General features: G+C 41.0%; 1 protein-coding gene across 5 annotated transcripts in view; it reads left to right on the forward strand.

Moving 5' to 3' along the window:
* Positions 1 to 3,331: 3,331 nt before the first annotated feature.
* Positions 3,332 to 22,442, forward strand: part of NFIX (nuclear factor I X) — a 219,297-nt gene continuing 200,186 nt past the window's right edge. For 2 of the 5 annotated variants that reach the window (XM_081936955.1, XM_081936957.1), the window contains exon 1: positions 3,332 to 3,531. In XM_081936955.1, coding sequence (XP_081793081.1) covers positions 3,505 to 3,531 — 27 coding nt within the window. In that variant the 5' untranslated portion in view covers positions 3,332 to 3,504. The remainder of the gene's footprint in view (positions 3,532 to 22,442) is intronic. The other 3 variants (XM_081936958.1, XM_081936960.1, XM_081936959.1) reach the window with 2 other exon arrangements.

Below are 22,442 nucleotides of genomic sequence, written 5' to 3' on the forward strand. Positions count from 1 at the left end.
AGGTCTTCCTAAAAGTATCTTGAATGAGTCATGGTCGAAGAAGCACGGAAGATTTATTCACACAAAAGTGGGTTGTAAGGAAGAAAGCACTATTTTGACACTAGTACTGTTAAGGATAAGCCACTATATAATGGTAATTAGATGAACACAACCTCATGAAATGCAGAGAAAAAGAGAGGCTACTGGAATATATCTGTACTGTTGTTGGGATACCCTGTGTAAGACTCACTAGCTACTTACTATATTTGGTCTAAGAGCATGAGCTTTTGGCTTGCCTGGGCCACATTGAGTGTGTATGCATAAACAATGTTAAAAGTTTGCAATCTTGTGGGGCCACATTACTAGCTATCCAGGGCCTCATGAGATTTGCGAACTGTGGATTAGACGTGCCTGGTCTAGATTGTTTTTAAACGCAAGATTGCGTTGCCACTATTTCCAATTCAATAGGTGTAGCAAGGCTCACTTCCATCCTGTAAAAATGTCAAGATTATGGAGGCAATGTAACATTACCCAGAATTACATGTGCTCTAGAGCGGGAATCCCCAGCCCCCAGTCCATGGACTGGCACTGGTTCTTGGTGGGCTGCGCAAACAAGCAAAGCCCCATCTGTAGGATGCAAGCAGCATACGCAACCACACCCCCTCTAGTCTCCTGAAAAACCTCTCTCCAAGGAACCGGTCCCTGGTGCCCAAAAGGTTGTGGGCCATTGTTCTAGAGCAGTGATGATGAACTTTTTTGGCACCATGCCGAAAATGGAACACGTGTGTGTGCTGGAAACCCAAAGACCAGCTGGCCAGTGCGCATGTGTGTGTTGGCAAGCTGTTCTTTTGGTTTCTGTCATGTGCATTCGCACTGGCCAGCTAATCTTTCAGTTTCTGGCACTCTGGCATTTGCAAAGACCAGCTGGTTGGCGTGCATGTGCATGATGGAAATCAAAAGAGCAGCTGGCAATGGCACGCATGCCCACAGAGAGGTCTCTGTGTGCCACCTCTGGCACACGTGCCACAGGTTCACCATCACAGTTCTAGAGGAATCAGGCAAGTGTTCCTTGGAGAACTACCTGAAAGTCAGTTGTTTTTCTTATGCAGTTTCTGTCCATCTGAAGAGAACTGGATTGAAAACACTGCCCCCTAAGGGTGGGAGAAGGCCTGTATGCCAGGGCTTTTTACCCAATTACAGTACAAGCCAACCCTAGAGTCTTAATGGAATTATGTTGGTGCCTTTGAATCGGTCTTGATTCTTAGGGACTGCCTGGAAAAGTTCCTGCTCTTGGTAAGATTTCAGAAGCAGTTTGCCTCAATCTTCTTCCTAGAGCTGAGAATGACTGGCCCAAGGCCACCAAAGGCAGGACTAGCCCTCATAGTCTCCTGGTTTCTAGCCTGGTGGCTTAGCTACTAAACCACTGGTCCTCTTCAATGGGGTTACCTCTACAATCCATATCCGTGCTGGAGACTGAAGCACTCCACCACCTTACCCCCCACCCCACCCCAGCAACACCTAGAGGCAGATACATGATGAGAGCTGGGGTCTGAGCCTTCTTTCATAGACATCTCTACACTGACTCCTGAAGGCTAAACTGATTTTGCTGCCATTCATGGTCAGAGTGGGAAAGGACTGTCAGACATAATGGGATCCTCAAATCCAATCAGAGGGGGAATCCTGATAGTTCAAGTGGTATAAAAGTAATACAAGGTTCAGGGCCAGGTACTTTCTGAAACTGTACTCTTTCTATATGTGGTGGGGTGTGTGTGTGTGTGTGTCTTCTGCTATTTCTTCTTCTTGTGGTTCTGCTCCTGTTAAGATCCTCTGTGAAAGGGCCTGCTATAAGTGAACCTGGAGGCCCATCTGCTAAGACAGCAGGAGGCCCAGTGAAGCCAAACAAGTGGCCTTCCTCGATTTTAGGATGGCAATGGCAAGGCAGCCTCTAAAGAGACTTAGTCCAAATCAAAGGCAAACAGAAAAAGGTCCCTCTTCGATCTTGGTGCATTGACTGCCATTCTGAAGAGGGTCGAGGTAGATCAGGATTGTGTGGCCTTGGCAGGCCTTTCCTTCTTCCCCAACACCCCACCTTCCAACCTGCACTTCTGAACCTGAAATGGCAGAACAGCCAATTCCCCTCCTCTCCGCGCAGATACGCTGGCGGACAAAGGAGGCCCCTGAAGCTGGTTTTTCACTAGGTGAAGCCTCACTCTGTCCCGGTACTGTAATTCCAGCCTCCCTGCTCCCGCCCAAGGATCTGCAGGGGTAGCGGAGGGGATCCGTCTGCAATTGGCGGGGCGGGTGAGGGGACCCGAGGTTTTCTAGGGAAAGGCTGGCAGGAGCAGCCGCTCTTTCCCCCGCCGACTCAGACCTCTTCCGACGTGACCGCTGCCGGCCCAGTCGGGCTTCCTTCCTCAGCCGCTTGCTCAGCCTGGGAGGAAAGGCCCGGCCAGAGCCTTCGGCGCCCCACTTTGACATACGAAGCTGCTGAGCGGCCTTCGAGTGAGAACTGGGCGGAACTGGGCGACAGTTCAACCCGAAAGCAAAAGCATTGCGGTGGCTTGGCTGCCTTTTTCAAACCTAGAGCCAGTGAGACTTTTCTCAGGATCTTGAAACCGTCTTCTCTGCCCAATATCCACACGCGCCTCCTAGCTCGATTTATAACCACCCCGATGTAGGCACGGTTTCAGGGCCTTCGAATCCCCCCCTCGAGTTCTCCAGTTTCGCCTGGGACCGACTTCGGTTTGGAGACGGGAAGAATGGCGGACATATTCCATCCCGGGTCCTCACCAGACAAGCCGTCCTCGAAATTTAGGAAAGGGCTGCAGGAAAGCGGGGGGGGGGGGGGGGACATGCGGGTTGGGTGTCTGCCCGTCCCTTGGAGTGTCATAGGGACCGCGAGTGACTTTCAGCACAACTGACTGGCATCACCTTCGCCCCACTGATGTATGGGGTGGCATTTTGATGTGCAGTGAAAATGAATACCTTAAATCGGGCCAGCGTTTCAAGCTTCTACCGGCGGTGCCATGTTCTTCCTCCCCCCCCCCTTTTAAAAAATGCGTCCGTTAGCCTCCCTCACAGCCCCCCTCCCGCTAGCTCAGAATTCCTCACCAAGGGAAGAGGTGTGTGTGTGTGTGTGCGTGCGTGCGCGTGCGTGGGGAGAGATCCTGGCATTCTTCGTCTTTGGAGATTATTAATATCGGCTTCAAAGGAATCTAAAACTTGCTAGCAAGCGAGCACAGTTTCTGAATACTGTGTGTGTGTGTGTGTGTATGTATGCGCGCGCGCGCGTGCATGGGTGGGAGGGGGATGAGTGGGAGGGAGCTCAAAGGCTGAACATTTTTTTTCAAGGCAAAAGTGTTCTCCGTTCCAAACTTTGTCTAAACTTTCACTTTCAGAGCTCCAAGGCGGGGTTACAGACCAGCATGGAGTAGAGGCGCCGCGAGAAGGAGCCGCAGCAGCCCGAGTTATGCAGCTGCTCGCCTTGTGAACACAATCCAGCAAAAGCAAAGTCCAAAAGTAACCATGTACTCCCCGTACTGCCTGACCCAGGTAACAACTTGCTGAGCTCGGCGATGGCCTGGCGGGGGAGGGCAGCGGCGGGCGCGGGGAGGAGTGAACGCGCCTTTCCTGCGGGGTTGCTCCCTTACGGGACAGACTCAAAACTCTTTTGTTGTTTCTGTTTGTGTTTTGCTTCGTTTTTTATCTCGCTCTCGCTCTCCCTCTTCCTCCCCCCCTTCCTTTTGCTTTCTGAGTGCGCTCGCTCGCTCCTTTATTTGTCCTGTGTTGTTGCTGCTGCCGTTGCCTCCGCCGCTGGTTTGAGGGTTATTTCTGTCGCCTTGCGTGGTTTTGCTGGGGAAGAAAGAATTCCTCGCGTCTTTCCCTCTGCAGAGAGCAGGGGGAGGGAGGGAAGTTAGGGGGGAGAGAAGGAGAGAGAGGAAAGAGAGAGATGGCATCTTTCCAAGCTCTTTGTTATATTCATTGCACACGGGTTTAGGAGATCAGAAAATGGCGCTTCCCCCAAATTTATTTAAAAAAATTAACGGCGGGGTGGGGGTGAAGAAGAGATAGTAGAAAACTGGGCTGAGTTACCGGTGGCGCGGATGAGGCTATGGCTGGAGAGATGGGGGTGGGAGAGATAAAGTCGAGGTTGTTGTGTTGAGGGGGAGATTGGGGGGGAGTGTATTTTGACGGGCTGGCAAAGTTTCTAAAGTTCAGGAACAATTTTAACGTTTGCTTCTTTCCACTCTTGCAGAACTGAAGTCGCACATCACTGGTTGTCCTGGGTGGGCACCGGGTCTTCTGGGGAAAGGAAAGCGATTAAGGAAAGGAGGGCGGCACTTTGCGCTGGGAGGGGATTCCAGCCAAAGGCGATGCGCTAACCCGGGATAAATTTTTTTGGCGAGGTTGGTTTTAGCCTCAGTCTTAAAGTGTTTCTCTCCCCCTTTCTGCCCCCCCCTCCATAGCCTGTCTGATGAGTTAGATACTTTTCATAATACACGTTATTTTTTTTCTATTTTAAAACAATGGCTTCTTTCCATCACAGCTTCTTTCCGCCACCTTCTAGGACAGCCTCAGGTAGACAACGGGGTTTCTTTTTGCATACAAATTTGGTACGTTTGTACATATTTTTTTAAAAATTGGCGCCTTTTCAGATCTAAAGTAGGAGCAGCCAGACACCCCCTTCTGAAGAGGGGAGGCCTCATTTGGGGGACCCTCTCTGGTTTTTCCCCTGCTTGGTCTTGGGCCTGGCGGTGGACTAGGATTTCTGCCTTTCTACATAGAGCAAACAAGGTGGATTCGAGGCAACCAAGTACTCTAACCTTCCGCCGAGGTCAGAGTTCCCGCAGGGACTTGCGGAGCGCTGTGGAGCTCTCCGCGTTTGGAAGAGGGCGAGATAGGGTGCCTGTGGCGAGAAATAAATCTCTGTCGAACATTGTTACAATTCGGATATAAAGGTGATGCTTTCTGGAGCCAACACATTTACTGGCTGGGGTGCACCAAGACACAGTGTGAAGGCAAGATTTGCGGGGGGGGGGGGAGAGTTCAAAAGATAAAGAAACCGTATAGCTCCGAGACTCCGAAGATTTTAGAGTAGCCTCCCCATTTCCATTCTCCAACGTCCCCGGAATCGGATCGGACCAGCTGAGTACGACGCTGCTTGCCGACCAGTTGGCTCAATTTTTGTGACAATCTTTCCCCGTCAGCCGGCACGGCCTTCCCTCCACAATTCCTTCTTTTCTATCTGGGACTTACGGGGCTGTTTTCTGGGCTCCCTCTCCGCGGGGATTTTGGCAGATAATGGATAGGTGGTGGGGCGCGGGAGCAGGCAAGCGGGAGACGCGTCAGGGGCCACAGCGCCTCTTTGCGCGCAACGTGCCTGGTTCCTCGAAAGGCGAGAGGAAAAAGGCGGGCACCCCGGAGGTTGTCTCCCGAGTGGGCGAAAAGTCAACTCCAAACAATCTTAGCACGAGTGGAGCATGCTAGAATTGTTCTCTCTCTTTGCGCGCGCGCGCACACACACACCCCAGCCCCTTTTTAGTTTCGCCAGCAGCTGCAGGCCATTCACACATACGTGGTTTGCCCATTTTAACATTAAAATGAAGAAGGGATTTTTCCCCCAGCGCCTCAAACTGACTGAAAATACTGCCTATGAGGAAGGTGTAATGAGGGTAAATGGGGCAAGAAGGAGTAGCCGTCCCCCTCCCCGCTGCTGCTGCTGCTTCTTCTTCTTCTTCTTCTTCTTCTTCTTCTTCTTCTTCTTCTTCTTCTTCTTCTTCTTCTTCTTCTTCTTCTTCTTCTTCTTCTTCTTCTTCTTCTTCTTCTTCTTCTTCTTCCTCTTCCTCTTCCTCTTCCTCTTCCTCTTCCTCTTCCTCTTCTTCTTCTTCTTCTCCTCCTCCTCCTCCTCCTCCTCCTCCTCCTCCTCCTCCTCCTCCTCCTCCTCCTCCTCCTCCTCCTCCTCCTCCTCCTCCTCCTCCTCTTTGAAACGTGTACCGGAGGGCGAGGTGGAAGCGTTAGGAAGACTTGGTGCCCCCTTGGCTCTGCTGTCAGCGCCAGCCCCGGGCATCCCATCCAAGGTGCGGACTTGGAGGCAGCTGTGCCGTGCACGAGCTGCTGTGCTTGCGCGAGCTCTTGCGGGTGAGGGTGGGGAGCGGGAAAATGAGTTCCCCCTGTCTTCCCAGGGACCAAGATCGGGAGCCGTGTGGGTTAGGTGGCGATCGCTCTGAAAGTTCACTTTTTCCTCTGCTGATTTTGTGATCGATTTGATGAGGATGGCTGACAATCTCTCTTGCACAGGGAGAAGGAAAAATCAGTGTGATGAGCGAGGAAAAATATTGTCTCACTCTTACTGAATAGTGAAATGCAAGAGAATATCAGTTTTGAAAAGTGGAGCAGTTATTGTACCAGTAAAGTTTCTTAGCAGCAGTTGCCATTTGTTATCCTTGTCCCTCGCAGCGGTTGTACTACAGATGAAGTAGTTTGTAAAATTTTGTAAGCCTGAAATTTGACGGGCTGGTTGTCAGTGTTTGCAGTCTGTCAACGTTCTGCACATTGTGTTCATAATACACATATTTGAGTATATGTAATACATTTTCCATATTTCTATGTACATGCACATAACATACAGAGATGAATAAAATATGCACTGCATGCATGGTCTTCCTTGTAGTGACTTGAAATGCAGAAACCGTGTCCTGTTTTATACTTATTTATACAAACATTTTATGTTTGCCCTTTCAGTTTTATAATATTTAACAGCACAAATAATGCAGATTTTATTTGCTTTAGCCAAATATTTCTAATGGTAGATCTATTAGAACTAAATACTTTTTTGGTGTTTTTCTGATGGATTTTTAATGTTGTTAGCTGCCCAAATTCAGCTATATACACTGAATGTAACAATCAAATGAATACATCTAAAGATAAAGGCACTCCTAAATTTCACATGAATTAGTATGTGAATAATAAAATACCATTTTATGGTAACAAAATATTGTCAAATAAGTTGGTATTTAAAAAGCTTGCAATATAGGAAATGAGATTACTTTTTTTAAGTTTAAAAAATTATCTCTGCTAATAGACAGATACAGTCCCGAGCATCTAACTTGATAGTAATATGGCGTATTCATATTTTTATTTCTAAGCCTCAGCTTGGTGTCTTTTATTTGGTTTATCAATTTGAGGGTGTTTTAATGTGACCATTTTTGAGGATTTTAATTTTTTTAATATACCATTCTTAGTTTATTAAATAATTTGATGTGGGCTTTCTTCTGTTTGGCATACTCAGTTTTAGATACTATTTAGATATAGTGTTTAAACTTATCTAAAACTCCTACAGGGGAAAAACAACATTCTGGGAAGAAAGGTCTGAAAATCAATCACGGGTTAAAACATATTACCTAATAGTTCTTAATTTAAGGGAAGATACATATTTTTGTGGTAGACATATATTGTGCTACTTTATAAAGAAGGTCAAGATCAATCCATACTTTTTAGTTTGCGGTCTAGTTGATGGTAGATAAAAAAGTGCCTGCCTGTATAGCCTGCAAAGCCAGTGCTCATTGTAGGTTTCAGGGGGTGTTTTGGGAAACCTTATGTGGCTTGGTGTTCAATTCTTTGTTTTTGTCCTGCCTTTGGATTGATGCCAAAGTAGAGTCTAGTTTCATTCCTGCTTCTGAGAAGGAAAACCTTGTGCTCTAGCAAAGAGTTGCCTTTTATTTGTATCTGGTGAATTGAACAAACCTGGCTTCATCTGTGGCAAATGCCCTCAGTAGATAACGGAAGCATTTTCCTCTCCACTCTTTTTGAACTAAATTATTTTGTTGTTGCTACTACAATTCTTAGGCCTGGTACTCTGTTTCTGTAGCTTGGATTTGTGATTACTATCCAAATTGCTTCTCCTCTTCTCCGTCCTCCTGTGGGGCATCCACTTTTTCTGTTTAGTGTTCTATCAGTTTGCAGGTCTCCAACCAGAACAGGTTAATATTATGCTTGATCCGTTCATCTCAGATTAAATATAACTATGTTATACTCAACAGGATATTGGTATTGCATGCTAGGAGCCACTTCTTGAAGTGAACATCATTGTGGAAATGGATTTTATTCTGTGGTAAAATGTTGGACTCCGACACTTTCACTGTACTTTGTCATTAAACTTGATCTCATTTGTATTCTTTTAAGAAGATTGTGGTCTGTTAAGGAAAAATAGTTGAAATTTTAGTTCTGCATGTGTATCAGATTGCTAGGAACATCAAAGTAGATTGTGGAGATAGGATCACCCGTGTGTGTGTGTGTGTGTGTGTGTGTGTGTGTGTGTGTGTAGAGCAAGAATTTTATGGTTGGTGTGTATTTAGCAAAGGAATGTGAATGGACAGGAATTGGGCCTGCATATTGTGCTTTTTAAAAATACCTAACATTATAATATATATTCTCTTGTCTTGTTTTCATTTAAAAAACACCCTTAAACGGGGCTCAAGATCACAATTTTTAAATCAGAATGAGTAATTGGGAAGTTGGTCTGATATAATATATATTACATGTTCTTGCTTATGTTACATTGCTTGTTGACCATGAAACTTTTTTTCTGTAACTACAACCTGCATAGATATAACACTGGCTTGTGCAAATACTTGTTGAGTATTGTAATGGCAGAGTACTTGGCAACATGTTTACAGTTTGCAGGGTTAGCCCCAAATCATTGCCACTTAAAGCATAGACAGCCTGAGAGATATGCACAGCTGATCTTCAAAACCTGCTTGTAGTTAATATTATGGCACATCTGGTATTTCAAGGTTTTGGCAATCTTAACTATCGTACAAGCTTATTTCACTAAAGTATTGTAGAACTATCTGGACGACTGCCGGTCCACAAATATTTCCTACTTAGGATAAAGGGTTTCAGAAATAATACTGAGAAATTTTCAGCCAGTTTTCTTTGTCCTTTAACAATACTGACATCTCTGTGCAAGTTCATAAGATGATCTGGGTATACGTATTGTATATTTTAAGTGTTATTTTATGTATGCATTCCTATTTTTTATGCAGATATCAATACATTAAAAATAAGCCACACTATGGTTGTGCATATCGGTAGTGTAAGAAACACACAATGTTATGCATGAATAACTGAAGCCGGTAAGAAATGTTTGTGAAATATAGAATCAGGTGGAAAGCTATATGCTTCAATCTTAATTACCGTTTATATACATTTTTACACTGCAATTTTGTATCCATACCCCAAAATAAGCCTATTGAATTTTTGAGGATGCATGCATAAAATTGCAGTGATAGTCATATTTGTAGTCTGCTTAATTTAAGCCCTTAGAAACCCAGTATATGTACCTACAAAATATATTGAAAAGTGTTCCAAATCAAACACGTAAAGCTAACATTTACGGCCATTTGCTCACACTGCCTTTGTACATCACTACTAAAAACTGACATACAGTAAAATTAACCCCCCCCTTCTTTCTCTCAACCTGACTCCCCAACTTTCAAAGTTTTAGGGGAAAAAGACAGGATTTGTTTGCCAGCAAGGGACTTCAACACTGAAAACAAATGAGTTAATATTCTCCAGCTGATTACTTTCCTTGGTTCTTATTCAAGAGACCGCATGCAATGTAAAGTTTTAAGATTTTATGGCCTATTCATTTCTCAGCTCTGTAGTTGAGTATCAGAAAGGCCTTCATTAAGCTGCTATAGAAAATTTGGAAACATATAGATCTTAAATTCCTGAAAATACAGTTGTTGCTTTACTTTTGTAACTGCTGGATAGATTCTGGGTGCTTTTATTCGCTTTTTATTTCTTGTATCTGGAAACCCTGCTTGAAAGAGCTCTGAACGATCACTTTTAAAACACTTTTTACAGTTTGAGGCCATGTAATATCTTGGTGGAGCCTGACCAAATGTAGAAAATGATTCTATTGTAATCTGAAATGGAAATGTTTTCCTTTCCCCCAATTTCTTGGATGCCTTACATGTCTAAGGATAATGTTTATACTGTCTTGGTAACCTATGAATTTTAGACACTTGTATAACTTCTCATAGAGAGTTTTGCTAGAGAACCTGCTGAAGTATACACACATACATGAAAAGATTCTAAAATAATTTTTGAATTTATGTTGTGGCTTACAAAGACTTTCCCCTTAGGGAACATTGAAAATATCAAGATGCACACAAATATAAAGCAAGATAAAACAATACACTAAGCAGTAAAGAGTCTGAAGTTAGGGAGCCTATAAGTAAACATTTATACGGTGTTGAGATGAGCATTCAGGTGAGTTTACAAACAATTCATTAAGATATTTATAAATGTTCACAGTTTGGGGATATCAATAGATAGTTAATTGTAAACTGTAAACAACTTCTTTTTATTTCAATGATCAACCAAGGCTTCATAATTTCTAATAGATTTTCATTTTTTAATAATAAATTTCAGTAACTTCAAAGGAATATTTTTACAGAAAATTCTCTGTTTACATTTCTACCTGCATTGTTAAATATTTTGTCTTCAAAGTTCCTGTTAGGACTCTCCACCTCTTTTTTCACTATCAAAACTCAGCACCTGAAGTTTTGGAGGAAAAAGTTACATCTTTTGGGGTACACATAGCTAATAAATCAGTGTGCAATTAACATTGCAGTGTACATGGCTCATGAACAGTGTACATATTTTTTTTACAAAATGTGAAATATGTGTGAATACTCAGTAATATATGTTTACATTACTTGGGACCTTTATGACACAAACTAGGTTTGGTTCAAGCTGTGGGAGAAAAGCAAATGTGAAGGTCCGAAGAATCATGGTCTTCTGGCTGTGTAGTTCCAATATTGCCTATGACTCTTCTTGTACATGCTACAATAAACACTACTTGCTATATTTTTCATGGGTCTTTGCTCTTTAATATATTAAAAAATTATCACAATTCATCCCCTACACATTTTGAAACATGTTCAAGGTTTTAATAGAATACCTCTAGATGAAGTAAGAGATGTGTACACAAAAAGCATCCATGCGCACATGAAAATTTATGGTGGCATTTCCCCCTATTTTTATGTAGCTATACCTAAAAGAACTATGCACATATGTGCATGACAGGGTTCCTGCCTACTGCAGCCTTCTAAGTGGAGGATAAAAGAGTGCTGCTCTTAAACATAGAAAAACTGTTCATCCTTATAGTTCTTTACGTCCTTGTACATTAACAAAAATTAACAGAATGACAGAGTTGGAAGGGACGTTGGAGGTCTTCCAACCCCCTGCAGAAGCAGGAGAGCCTGTACCATTCTGGACAAATGACTGTCCAATCTCTTTTTAAAAATCTCCTGTGGTAGAGCACCCACAACTTCTAAAGGCAAGCTGTTCCACTGCTTATTTTTTTCACTATTAAGAAATTTCTCCTTAGTTCAAGGTTGGTTCTTTCTTTGATTAGTTTCCATCTATTGCTGCTTGTCTTGTCTTTTGATGCTTTGGTGCCAAACATCTTTGTATAAACCCTGAATGATGTACACATTTTTTATTGTAAAGTATTGTGTTGCCTTTTCTATTACGGTTGGTTGCAGGCCTGGTGCAATAAGGAACTTCATATGTATTTTTATGGATGGATCCTGTTTTTTAGAGTAGCTTCCAGAGAATTCGTATTGGCTCTGGCAGGAAGAATGCTACTCCATATGCCTAAAATCTATGGATGGAGACTTGTTTATTCAACCGCTGATTCTCCAAATAACTCATTTATGCAGCATGAGGTCATAGTCCCAAGTGTGTAGCAAATATGGCAAGAAGCTTTCGCTTATCCCAGCCCCAAGTAATCTTCATTAAATCCACATCCTGTCAATTTGTTTAACTAACAATTTCTTGTGTCACAGTAACAGTTTGTTTGGATATCATATTGTCTTCTTGACAATCCATGTTTCTATTATTCTCAAACTTCTCTTGTGTAAATTTTCTTTTCCCCCAAACTTTATTCCAAAAGCAAAGTTTGGTGATCTTCAAGTACATAGTTTCTTGATTGCCTCAAGTTTTGGAGTCTCACAGTGATGGAAGAAGTAGAGCGGCTTGCTCTCATTCCACTCTTCTGTCTAAATTGTACCATACTGATGTTTGCCAAGAGAAAATGTGGCTGGATACATTGGGGAAGAGGAAACCATTCTTAAGTCTGCAGCTTTCATCCATTATGCATTACTTTTCCATATGCTGCCATCATCAGGGGGACGATGAACCCTCCTGTTTTAGGAGCTTCCGCCTCAATACCAAGGCAAGATATAAATCAGGGTCTTGAAAGATAGTGTAGTTCCAAGATTCCTGATCCTGGTTTTACGTTATTGTAATTGTTGCCTTTTATTAGACACAACAAAATACACAGTGCTCCTTCCTGACTCCCAGTGAGAAAGTTCAGGGCCCAAAATTAACAGCATAGCATTTGTGCACATGGGCTGGGTGTGTCTAATCTTGATATTTGGGTAACTGCTTTCTGGGAGTTTGAGATGGATTTAATCTGGGATAAAGAAAGGAGCTAATTGTTTGTTTATTACAGCCACAGAATCCCTTGTATCTCCTGATTTAATTATTTGGATCCTTGAAGTGTGACACTGTATGTGTTTATGTGTCCATATATTGGAGAGCATTTAATGTGGCTGAAAGTCTCTCAGGCAAGCTGGCCAGAAAAAGAAAGTGGAGAGGGAGAACTGGCATAATAAAAATATAATATCTTTAGAGAACACAATAGTACACTTTTAAAATGAAATCAGCACTGAACACCTTGAAAAACCATTATTTATGAAAAGCAACATTGCTGAACACCTTGAAAAACCATTATTTATGAAAAGCAACATTTTTATCTGCAGCCTGCTAATTTTAACCAAAACTCATATTTAAAGTTTTCTGTTTTCTAGCATCGGTGTTTACCAATGATTAGATAAGTTCAAGTAGACTTTTTTTCTTGACATGGCATGGCTTTTATTGACTTAGGTCATTGGTTCATCCATCTTAATGTTTACTATAGACTTTTTCTAATCTGGGGCTCTCTGAATGTCTTGAACTATGAGCCCCACTACGCCATTTAATAAACCAGTAGCTGTAGTGCCAGTGCCCTCTTCTGCAATGAAATAGGTAGGGTGCCGCCAATGGCAACACTCCTTGCAAAGGACAAGGTTTTAGTTGCATTAGGCTGCATAGGGCACCACCTTCTCTAGGCCGCCATGCCAGTAGGATGTTGGTTATTGCAATAGCTTCTGCCTGATTATTGCTTATGCTCATTGGGAAGACTGGGACTTGCGTCTAGATTCTAATCCATTCAAGGGTTGGGGAAGATTGGTCTTTACTGAAAAACTTCAGCTATTCCCCATCCGGCTTAGGTTCTGCAACAATATCAGGCAGAACTTTTGAATGGCCTAGGCTGGAGATGCCTGGGATTCATCCTGTGATTCTTGATTTGGAAAACTATTCTTTTCTATTGGGTGAGGGGGAGACCTAAGGACCTCTGTTAGTTGCTCACCATTGAAAGAATGAATAGCCCTTTAGCATTTATTGGCTTGAGATTGGGCACAGACATGGTTCTCTTGTGCTGTAGTCACAGATAGCAGCAGAATGTCACAGATAAGAATGGGTAGTGGATGAGCAAGATACATGGTGCAAGGTCTAATCCCAGGAGAATATTTTTTTGCCAACTCATACAGAGCAATGAAAATGCATGAGACACATTGTCAAATGTTACTTTCTTTTCTAAAAATTCACTTTTACACAAGACCATCAGGATTTCATTTAGGAGACAAAGAATATTTCTGGCAAAATTCTACATATTCAAAGTGTAGTTAAAATAAAATTGTTAATCGCTTAAGATTTTCTTATTAAAAAGACTAATTAAAGTAACTACAAACAGGAAACAAAAACAGTTAAAGGATTTATATTATGGTGATAGTGGAGAGTTTCTTAATAAGATTCCCTCAGGAGAAAATGGAATATTCCTTTTTTATTTTTTAACACTGATCCACCCATCACCCCCACTACATACCTATTGCTTAGCAAATATTTAAGAACCCAAAATGCAGTAATAACTGAAACTGGAAAGCTGTTGATAGCTATATATTTATAATCTGCTCCTAGCAGAATCTCTACTCAGTTACATTTTTGCAAATCTCCTTAGACTTCATGAATGTACAGTGAAATGTCTAATTTTTGTTAGAATAATCAGGTTTAATTTATGACAAAATCAAAACAATAAAAATATAAAGAAAACATTCACTATTTTATGTTATGAAATAATAGCAAGGCATTTTCTGAGTCATTTTTCTTCCAAATAAGGAATAGATATATATTTGCACTCTGACAAAATCTTATACTTAATCTCATCAGTGAAAGCACCTTAGAAATCCAAGAAGTGATTAATATTAGGAAATATATTGAAATAATAGTCTTTCAAGTAAAACATTATTCTATATTTATTTATTCGATTTCATTATTAATTGGCATGTACCTACTATATATCCATCTATATTTATGACTTCATAGAAAAACTGTGTGTGTATATTGCATGACTAACTCCAGTGAACAGAAAATGTTTTGAGAAATAAATATTTGACAAACAATAGAGGTTAATATTACATGAATACAATTTTTACAATTTTACTCAAAGATGCTGCCTCTACCACAAACTTTGTTATTGAATCTACGTACATAAAAATTGTACAACTAACGTTTAATGATTTTGTGATATGTTTCTTCTCTCCAATGTCAACATGATATTTCTGATATTGCATCCTGTTCAAACAGGTCTTGTTTCTACTGCGTGTACTTGTAAATGCCCAAGAAACCCAATCTAAGAGGAAGCGAGCCCATTGAAAGGAATGAATAGCATTGGTTTCTTACTAGTACCTCTTTGTCTACTATGGAAGTTGTACCTGCACACCTCAGAGAGACAGAGTGATGTATAGATATCTGGGATTGGATCTTCCCACTCAAAGAAAGTGAAGCCACTCTTACTTTTTGCCAGTCCCTGCTTTATCCATTCCTGGCATTTATCTGGCAAGCCTAGGGCAGAGTCTGCATCTGGGTGGGTGGAGGAGCATTGTGTGGAACTAATTTAAAGCTGCAGCTAAAACTGTTGGCTGATAATTAAGGCAGTGCAGCACATGGGCTTGCTTGGGAAAATGATCCCTCTTCTCTAATTAGTGGCACACACGGAGTATTCCGTAGTTGACAAAGGAAGAGGATCTTCGATAGATGTATTTGTTAACAGCTCTTCTGATTCCAAAGCTCCAGCTGGACAGACTCAACCCTCTCTTTCAATTGTTTTGACAGTGAAGTAGATTTCTCTTATTCCCATTTTACAGTTTGGAAATGAAGACCAACATTTAACCAGTTTGTCCTGAATTTAAAAATTTTGAAACTCAGGCCTCACTCTTCTGTTGGATTGTGCTGTGTTTTTGCATGAAGAACATCAAGGTTCTACTTGAAGACTTAATTTATCAAGTGGGCTTATAAATAAGAATGATCACATAACCCCAGCTGTTGTGAGAGGCTTCAAGTCTAAAATCATTATGCATAAATAGAAATGTTGGTTATAAGTGCAAAGGGCCTGGTTTGAGGTCAGGAGCACAATAGTTTTCTCTAATGAAAAGAAGTGTGTACCTATGTGTCTCCATCCTTATGCACACAGCAATGGGCTTCTAGACTGAACAAGACAGCAGAGCAACCTACTCATTGTACTTATTTCTGCTGTTAGCTCATAGCACCTTATTTTTCTCCTCATAAAACAGTTTTCGTTGGGGATATCTTTCTACTCTTGCCTTAATTTTGAGGATACATTGAAGGTCACACTCCAGAAGTTATAATTATTCCTGCTTAAGGTTTTGAGAATTTTGTTTTTAATATGTATGATTCAGGACACAGAGGTACGAGCAAGGCCCTTCAGATAGCAGTAGCAGTGGATTGCTTGGGCAGATAGGTTGCTCTGTTCCCCAGTTTTGCTGGTCTAATGGCTAGATCCAGAATGTCTGTGGGATCTCCAGCCAGATGGGAAGGCAGTTTTGGTGGGATTAAATCCCTTGGAGGCATTGGGGAGGAGTGAGAGCCCATACTTTCCAGCTTCTTGGAGTTGTAAATTATCAGAGAATTTAAATCATGCAGGGAGGCTTGATTTGTGATTTTTTAAAATTAAACGTATTAAATTTATATGGAGGGCCAATCACCAAGTGACTCTGGATGGCTGACATTGAAAAAAAAATACAGATAATATGAATTAAATAAAAAGGAAAAGGAAATATGGAACCACAAATAGGAACAGAGAAACCACAAATATGACAAAAGTTGATGTCTTTGTATATGTACATGTGGGTGTGCTTGTTGGTATTCTGATAGGAATTCTACATTTAAATGAAATATAAATCTGGAGATATATCGTATTTGAGGCCTTAAATTCAGCAAAAGTAACCAGGTTGGCAAGAATCCCTATTCTGGTAAATAGTGGAATGGAAATGACACCACAGAGTTTGATAAAAGGGGAAATTGTAATAGAAATGCAGACCTCCTATTCTTTTTCTAAAATAGGTGGCTCTTTTGTTGTTCATCATCTCTATAGAGACACTTGATTTACTGGAATCCAACAGTAAATAAATAGAATCCACCAGTACTAAGGAATGACAGTTCATGGAATTATATCTCTAACCCCCAATCACAACTCTTAAAATGATTTTTTTGTTCTTATATTGAATGATTTAAAATACTTGAAAAACCTCTCACTTTTAAAATAAATGAGTGAGGCATTGCTTTAGGTCCCTTGTCCTTGAGAAAATAACATTCTTGAGTATGCCTTCTCAACAGATTCAGTATCTCTTAAAAATGCTTGGCTACATGAAGTTTAGAGGGTGATATTTTTAAAATCTATTTTGACTGCTATTGATTTTTTAATGTTAATTCTATTTTAGATGTGGCTATCTGATTTTTAAATTAGTCTTCAACCAATATTAGGAAAAGTAGCATAGAAAATGTAAAAATGAACAAATTATTATTTCAGATTCATGAGGTTGTCTGGAGCAGAGATGGGTCTGGATTCTTGAATTTTATTTTAATTTCAATATTGTCCAAATTAGCTTATGAGCAAGTCATACATCTGTTTTGCTCTATGTAAGTGAAAACATTTGGCTGCAATCCTCTGCACGTACACTAAAAAATCAGGTCCAATGAATGCAGTAGTAGTTTTGAGTAGACAAACACCAAAAATACATGAAGTAAAGAGTAAAAATGAAATTTTCATTTTTCGCTTAAAGCTTACGAATTGTACATCTTTTGGAGGAACAGGTGTTCATGGCTTTTTCTTCCCTAATGTAAAGTTTTTAAATAACAACATACCATTTGAAGATTTTCTAAGGTTTTTCCATTAGTATGATTTGGTGGGAAGAGTTCATTATTAAAAAAATAAAGCAAGATAAAATAGAACACTATTCTCTTTTAACTGGTTCTTTAAAGTGCAGTTGTTATCTTGTTAAAAATCAAGGACATTTCTTTCAAAGTTTACCTACACATTGATTTATGAAGGATCTGGATATTTTTGTTGCATTTTCTGTACCATTTCCTGGAATTCTTTTATTTTAAAATCCAGATTTTCATCAAATGTTTATCTCTGTGGAAAAGTATAACTTATGCTACACAATGTTGATAGATTCTTGGAGAGGAGGCATCACCCTCCCATTCTCTATGGAAGGTATGGATATGACAGGATTTTGGAGAACTTTCCTGCTAGCAAATGTGCTGCTTTTTGCAGCGAGAGCAGAGATCATGATGAAGTATCAGAAAACAAGTTAGTATTTCTCTGCCCTGCAGATCTCTTCTTCCGATGTCCAGGAAGTATTGTTTTACTTATATCTTGGATGGAAATCTTTGAGGCCAGAGATATAGAAATAGGAATTATATGCTTCTTTTTGCAAGATGCATTATTTACAAAAAATAAGGCTATAGCAATAACAAGTATGCCTCAGTCTAGAATAATTCCTTGGTTTAACAGATCTTTAGTTGAGTGACTTCAGATGAAGCAGATTAAATCTGACTATGGAATTTATGCTTCTGCATAAAAATCCCTTATACCATTGGCTAAAAATGAAAAATTAACTTCAGAAAAATCCCACTTACCATTTGAATTTAAGACATTTTGCTTTAACAGACACTTTTCCCCATTAGTCCATCTGAGATCTTACTACAACTTCCATAATTAGATTGATTATGTTAGTACAGTCATAATTAGTAATATTCATGCTTCTCAGTAAAAATAAAAAAAAATAAAGATACTTTGAATTTACATCAAAGTAAATGCAGGAATCATTCATGTAGAATTTTCCCAGATTTATTAGAGCCGGGCATTTTGCAATTTCCAGTGGGGCCTTTTTAAAATGGATATCATCCTTTAATCTCTTTTGTTCAAATATTAGTAGAAAAAAATAGCTATGATAAAAAAAAATGTGCACACATTTAAATATGTACGGATACACACAAACATCAAATCAAAAAGTTGTGAAACAAGAATTTCAACGTTTGATAAAGTATTTGCCAGTCTAAACAACAAATACCACTAATATTTAGAAAATCCATTAGCAACAAAGAATCTCTATGGCAAGACAGTGCAAAACAGGATTGGATGTGCCAGATTGCCTTGGGCCGCTGCTCAAGAAAGAAGAAGATGGACACAGCTGGTTTTGGCCACATACAACAACTTGCTTCTCTTTGTGGTTTTCTCCCTACTTGGAGCTGAAAGTCTCCCCCCTTCAACCCACACGGCCAGTGCACTCCCTAAAAGAGACAATTGCACACCCCCATTGCCATCCTTCCTCCCCCCCTCTCTCTCCCTCTTTTCTGCTGCCGACCACTTCTTGGCTCCTGATGAATATCTTCCTCACTATTCCCACCCCTTGGATTTTGGCTCCAGCTTTGGCAGCGTTCACCTAGAGCCAATGTCCTGACCTCCAGGGGCAACACTTTGCAGGAAACTTTGTCATTCTCTTTTTTGGGGAGGTGGGGGGGGTGAGGAAGGAGAGACAAATAAGTGCCCATTCTTTGTGAAAAATGAGGCAATATTGGGAGGGTGTTGGCAGAAGCATGGATTTGGAGAGGGGCTGCTTTTAGTTTCCAATCTGCAGTCAACAAAAAGCGGGTGGTGAGGAAAAGGGGAAGGAGCGGGGAAGCTGTAAGCATGTCTGCATGCATGGCTGATGAGATGGGCACCATCTCAGTAGGTGCAAGAGGCTAAGAAGGGGGTGGGCTTCAGCCTCTAGGAGTGGCAGAACATCATAGTCTTTCTGCAGTTGCGTCTTTGGCTTTCTGCCGGAAGGCTACAGCTGTGGATTCGGCAATGTGGCTCCAACTAATGCTGCAGTGTGAGGCAGCAATGCGGGCTGCTGGAGCCAATCATGAAGCAGGATTTAGCGGGGAACCTCACCCATATGGAGATAGTAATGGAGGTAGGCCTCATTATTTGACCCATACCCTTGCTCTGCAAGGAATTGAAAGGATGCTGACTCCCACACAGAGGCTGCATGGATATATATGGTCTTCATTTTGTGGTGTCAGCAATTCCTTGCAAAGCTCTACTTTTGTTACATACAATCCTATATATCTCTGTTCATGGCAATGCACCAAATTCTGTTGAATGTACGCATGACTTCGGTAGCAATTATTCTGTATTGATTTTATGTGTGCACATGGGAGCATGAGCAGGGAGATTGGCACTCAGTTCCTGAGTATAACACTTTAGATGGAATACTGCATTATTTCTGCCCCTTGAATGATTACAAGAAGCAAGGAACTGCTTTTCTAAGCTCTCACACCTAGAATCCACATAAATTCCAATACACAGGTGTCTGATGTTTTATCTGTTCATTTTCAACGGAATATCATTGAGTGTGAGATGTTAAGATGGTAACAGTTGAATAAATGGAGTATATATGTGTGTGTGTGTGTGTGTGTGTGTGTGTTACAACCCCTGGTATGCCTAAATATGGGAGGAAGGTCACTACTCCCTCTTTCTGTCCTTCGGCTCATCACAGAAGACCATGCAGGCAGAAAACCATATTTTTATTTTTAATGTTGCCTTTTTATATTTGTGTTGTATTTGTACTGATAAATAAATAAAGGGAGACTAGTATAGATCTATTTCGAGCTAATTGGCTCTCATCAGCTAGCCATACCCTTACTGGGATTTGAACCTGGGCTGTATTATATCTTAGGCAGGAGTCTTAGCCACTAAGCCACAGGCTCGCCTCCTTATCAGTTGAGCCAGGGAAATAGGTATGTATTTGTGTTTCAACCCCTGGTATGCCTAAATATGGGAGGAAGGTCACTACTCCCTCTTTCTGTCCTTCGGCTCATCACAGAAGACCATGCAGGCAGAAAACCATATTTTTATTTTTAATGTTGCCTTTTTATATTTGTAATTAGCTCTCATCAGCTAGCCATACCCTTACTGGGATTTGAGCTGATGAGAGCTAATTAGCTCAAAATAGATCTATACTAGTCTCCCTTTATTTATTTATCAGTACAAATACAACATTATACATATATATATATATATATATATATATATATATATATATATATATATATACACACACATATATACACACACACACACACACACATACACGCACGCACGCACGGACGCACCTATGCACGCACCTATGCATGCACGCACGCACGCACCTATGCATACATACATATATATTTATGTCAAAGCACCCGGCGTGCCCAAATATGGGAGGGAACATACTGCTTCCCTTTTGCCTTTCAGCTTCACCCTAGGAGCCTTCAGCTCCACAAATGCAACACACACACTCACTCACACACACACAGACATATATCAATATCCATTGATATTTTGTTGTTTTCATAATTTCTCCTCACTGTATGCACATCTATGGTTTCACTTTCATTCACAATACTGTTTGTGACTAATTTGGTCTTTTACTAGTTTGATGTCAATGAGCTGAACATTTTCATACTGAATTATAGTCCACAAAGAAATGTATTTGCACTGAAACTAGTGCTTCCATGGGAAATAATTTATTTCAATTTGCTGGCAAGTCATGTCCAAATAAAACCTTCTGTTTTGAATCCACATTTCACAGCAAAATGACCTTGTGTTTTGGTTTAGTTTTGATAATGAAATGCCATTTTGTCTAAAACAAACAATAAATTCTGTTGAAATGCTAATTTGACTAAGGATGGATTATAAGGAAACGAAGGGAAGGAAAGAATTTCCTGCCCATAATCCTGAATCTGAAACTTTTAAAGATCTCTCCCTGTGTAGCTGGCTGCTGATTTTGCTCCCTAATCAGGTTGTCTAGTCTTCGGACATTCAACCAGCCTGGATGAGTGCAGACCTTGGCAGCTAAAATATGGATTGTCCCGTTGTCCTAACTATTTGATTTCCCAGATGTCTAGGAAATTTTTCTCCCTCCTGCCCACTGTGTTGGTAACTGCATGCAATAGAACCCCCATCTGCCTTTCAATCTCAGTTTTGCATTTCCTCTGTGAAGTGCCAAATATACTGTAAAGGTGAGCTCCATTTTAAGAGGGAGAAAGCCAGGCGGAGAGAAAATGGAGTTCCTTGGCCCCTCTCCCAATATGAGCAACTGCCAGAGCAGGAAACACAGGCCGATGAGCTGCACTCAGGAGTCTCTTACTGAAAGCCATGGATTTCTGCCTGGCTGTTGGCTTTGGCAGGATGGCCCGAAGCATGCCCAGGGCTGCAAAGCACAGGGGAACAGAAGGTGAAGAAGGCAGGGAGTCATCAGGGCAGGGTTACTTTTGCTGGAGCACCCTCTCTGCTGACCACAAGTCAGGGCTGAGCATTTGTTAACAAGCTATGGACAGTTTTCCTTTCAACTAATTATTTCTCCATTAGTTCATCTCATGACTGCCCCAGCTGCCTTTTCTTCCTTCTCCCCCACCTTTTAACCCCCTTTTAAAGTTGCAGTTTCTTTAAATCTGTTTGTAGTTGTCTGCTTGTGAAGTTGCATGCACAAAGAAGAGTCCTTATCAAATATTTACAGTCTGTTTGGTAAGAAATAAATCAGCAGTTTGTGTTTCTGCTACTTTTTGGGTCTTTCTGCTACTCTTAAATGCATTTAAATCAGCAGTATTAATTCAGCCTCCCACCCCACTCTGGTTTTGTGATCTCTTTTTTGTATTGTTGAAATGAAGGTAGATTCTAAGGTATCCAGTATCGAAACTGGAGCACATAGGCCCATAAGTAGCAATATATTGTGGCAGTGGTATTATGGCTCTGTTGATTCCACAGTGCATCCAAGCCTGTAGCCAAACTGTGAAATGAAATGTACTATGTAGTACACCATTTGTACTATCTAGCTCTTAGACTGCTATTGCGAGACACTTCAAAATTTGGATTGAGTAAATAGAATGGTTCATAAGATCAGTATTTTATCTTAAGCTGGCATCTTTTCTTTTCAGCCACTAGAAGGTTAAAGGTC

This window comes from Natrix helvetica (assembly GCF_964273705.1).
Source record: "Natrix helvetica genome assembly, chromosome: 1".
NCBI lineage: Eukaryota > Metazoa > Chordata > Lepidosauria > Squamata > Natricidae > Natrix > Natrix helvetica.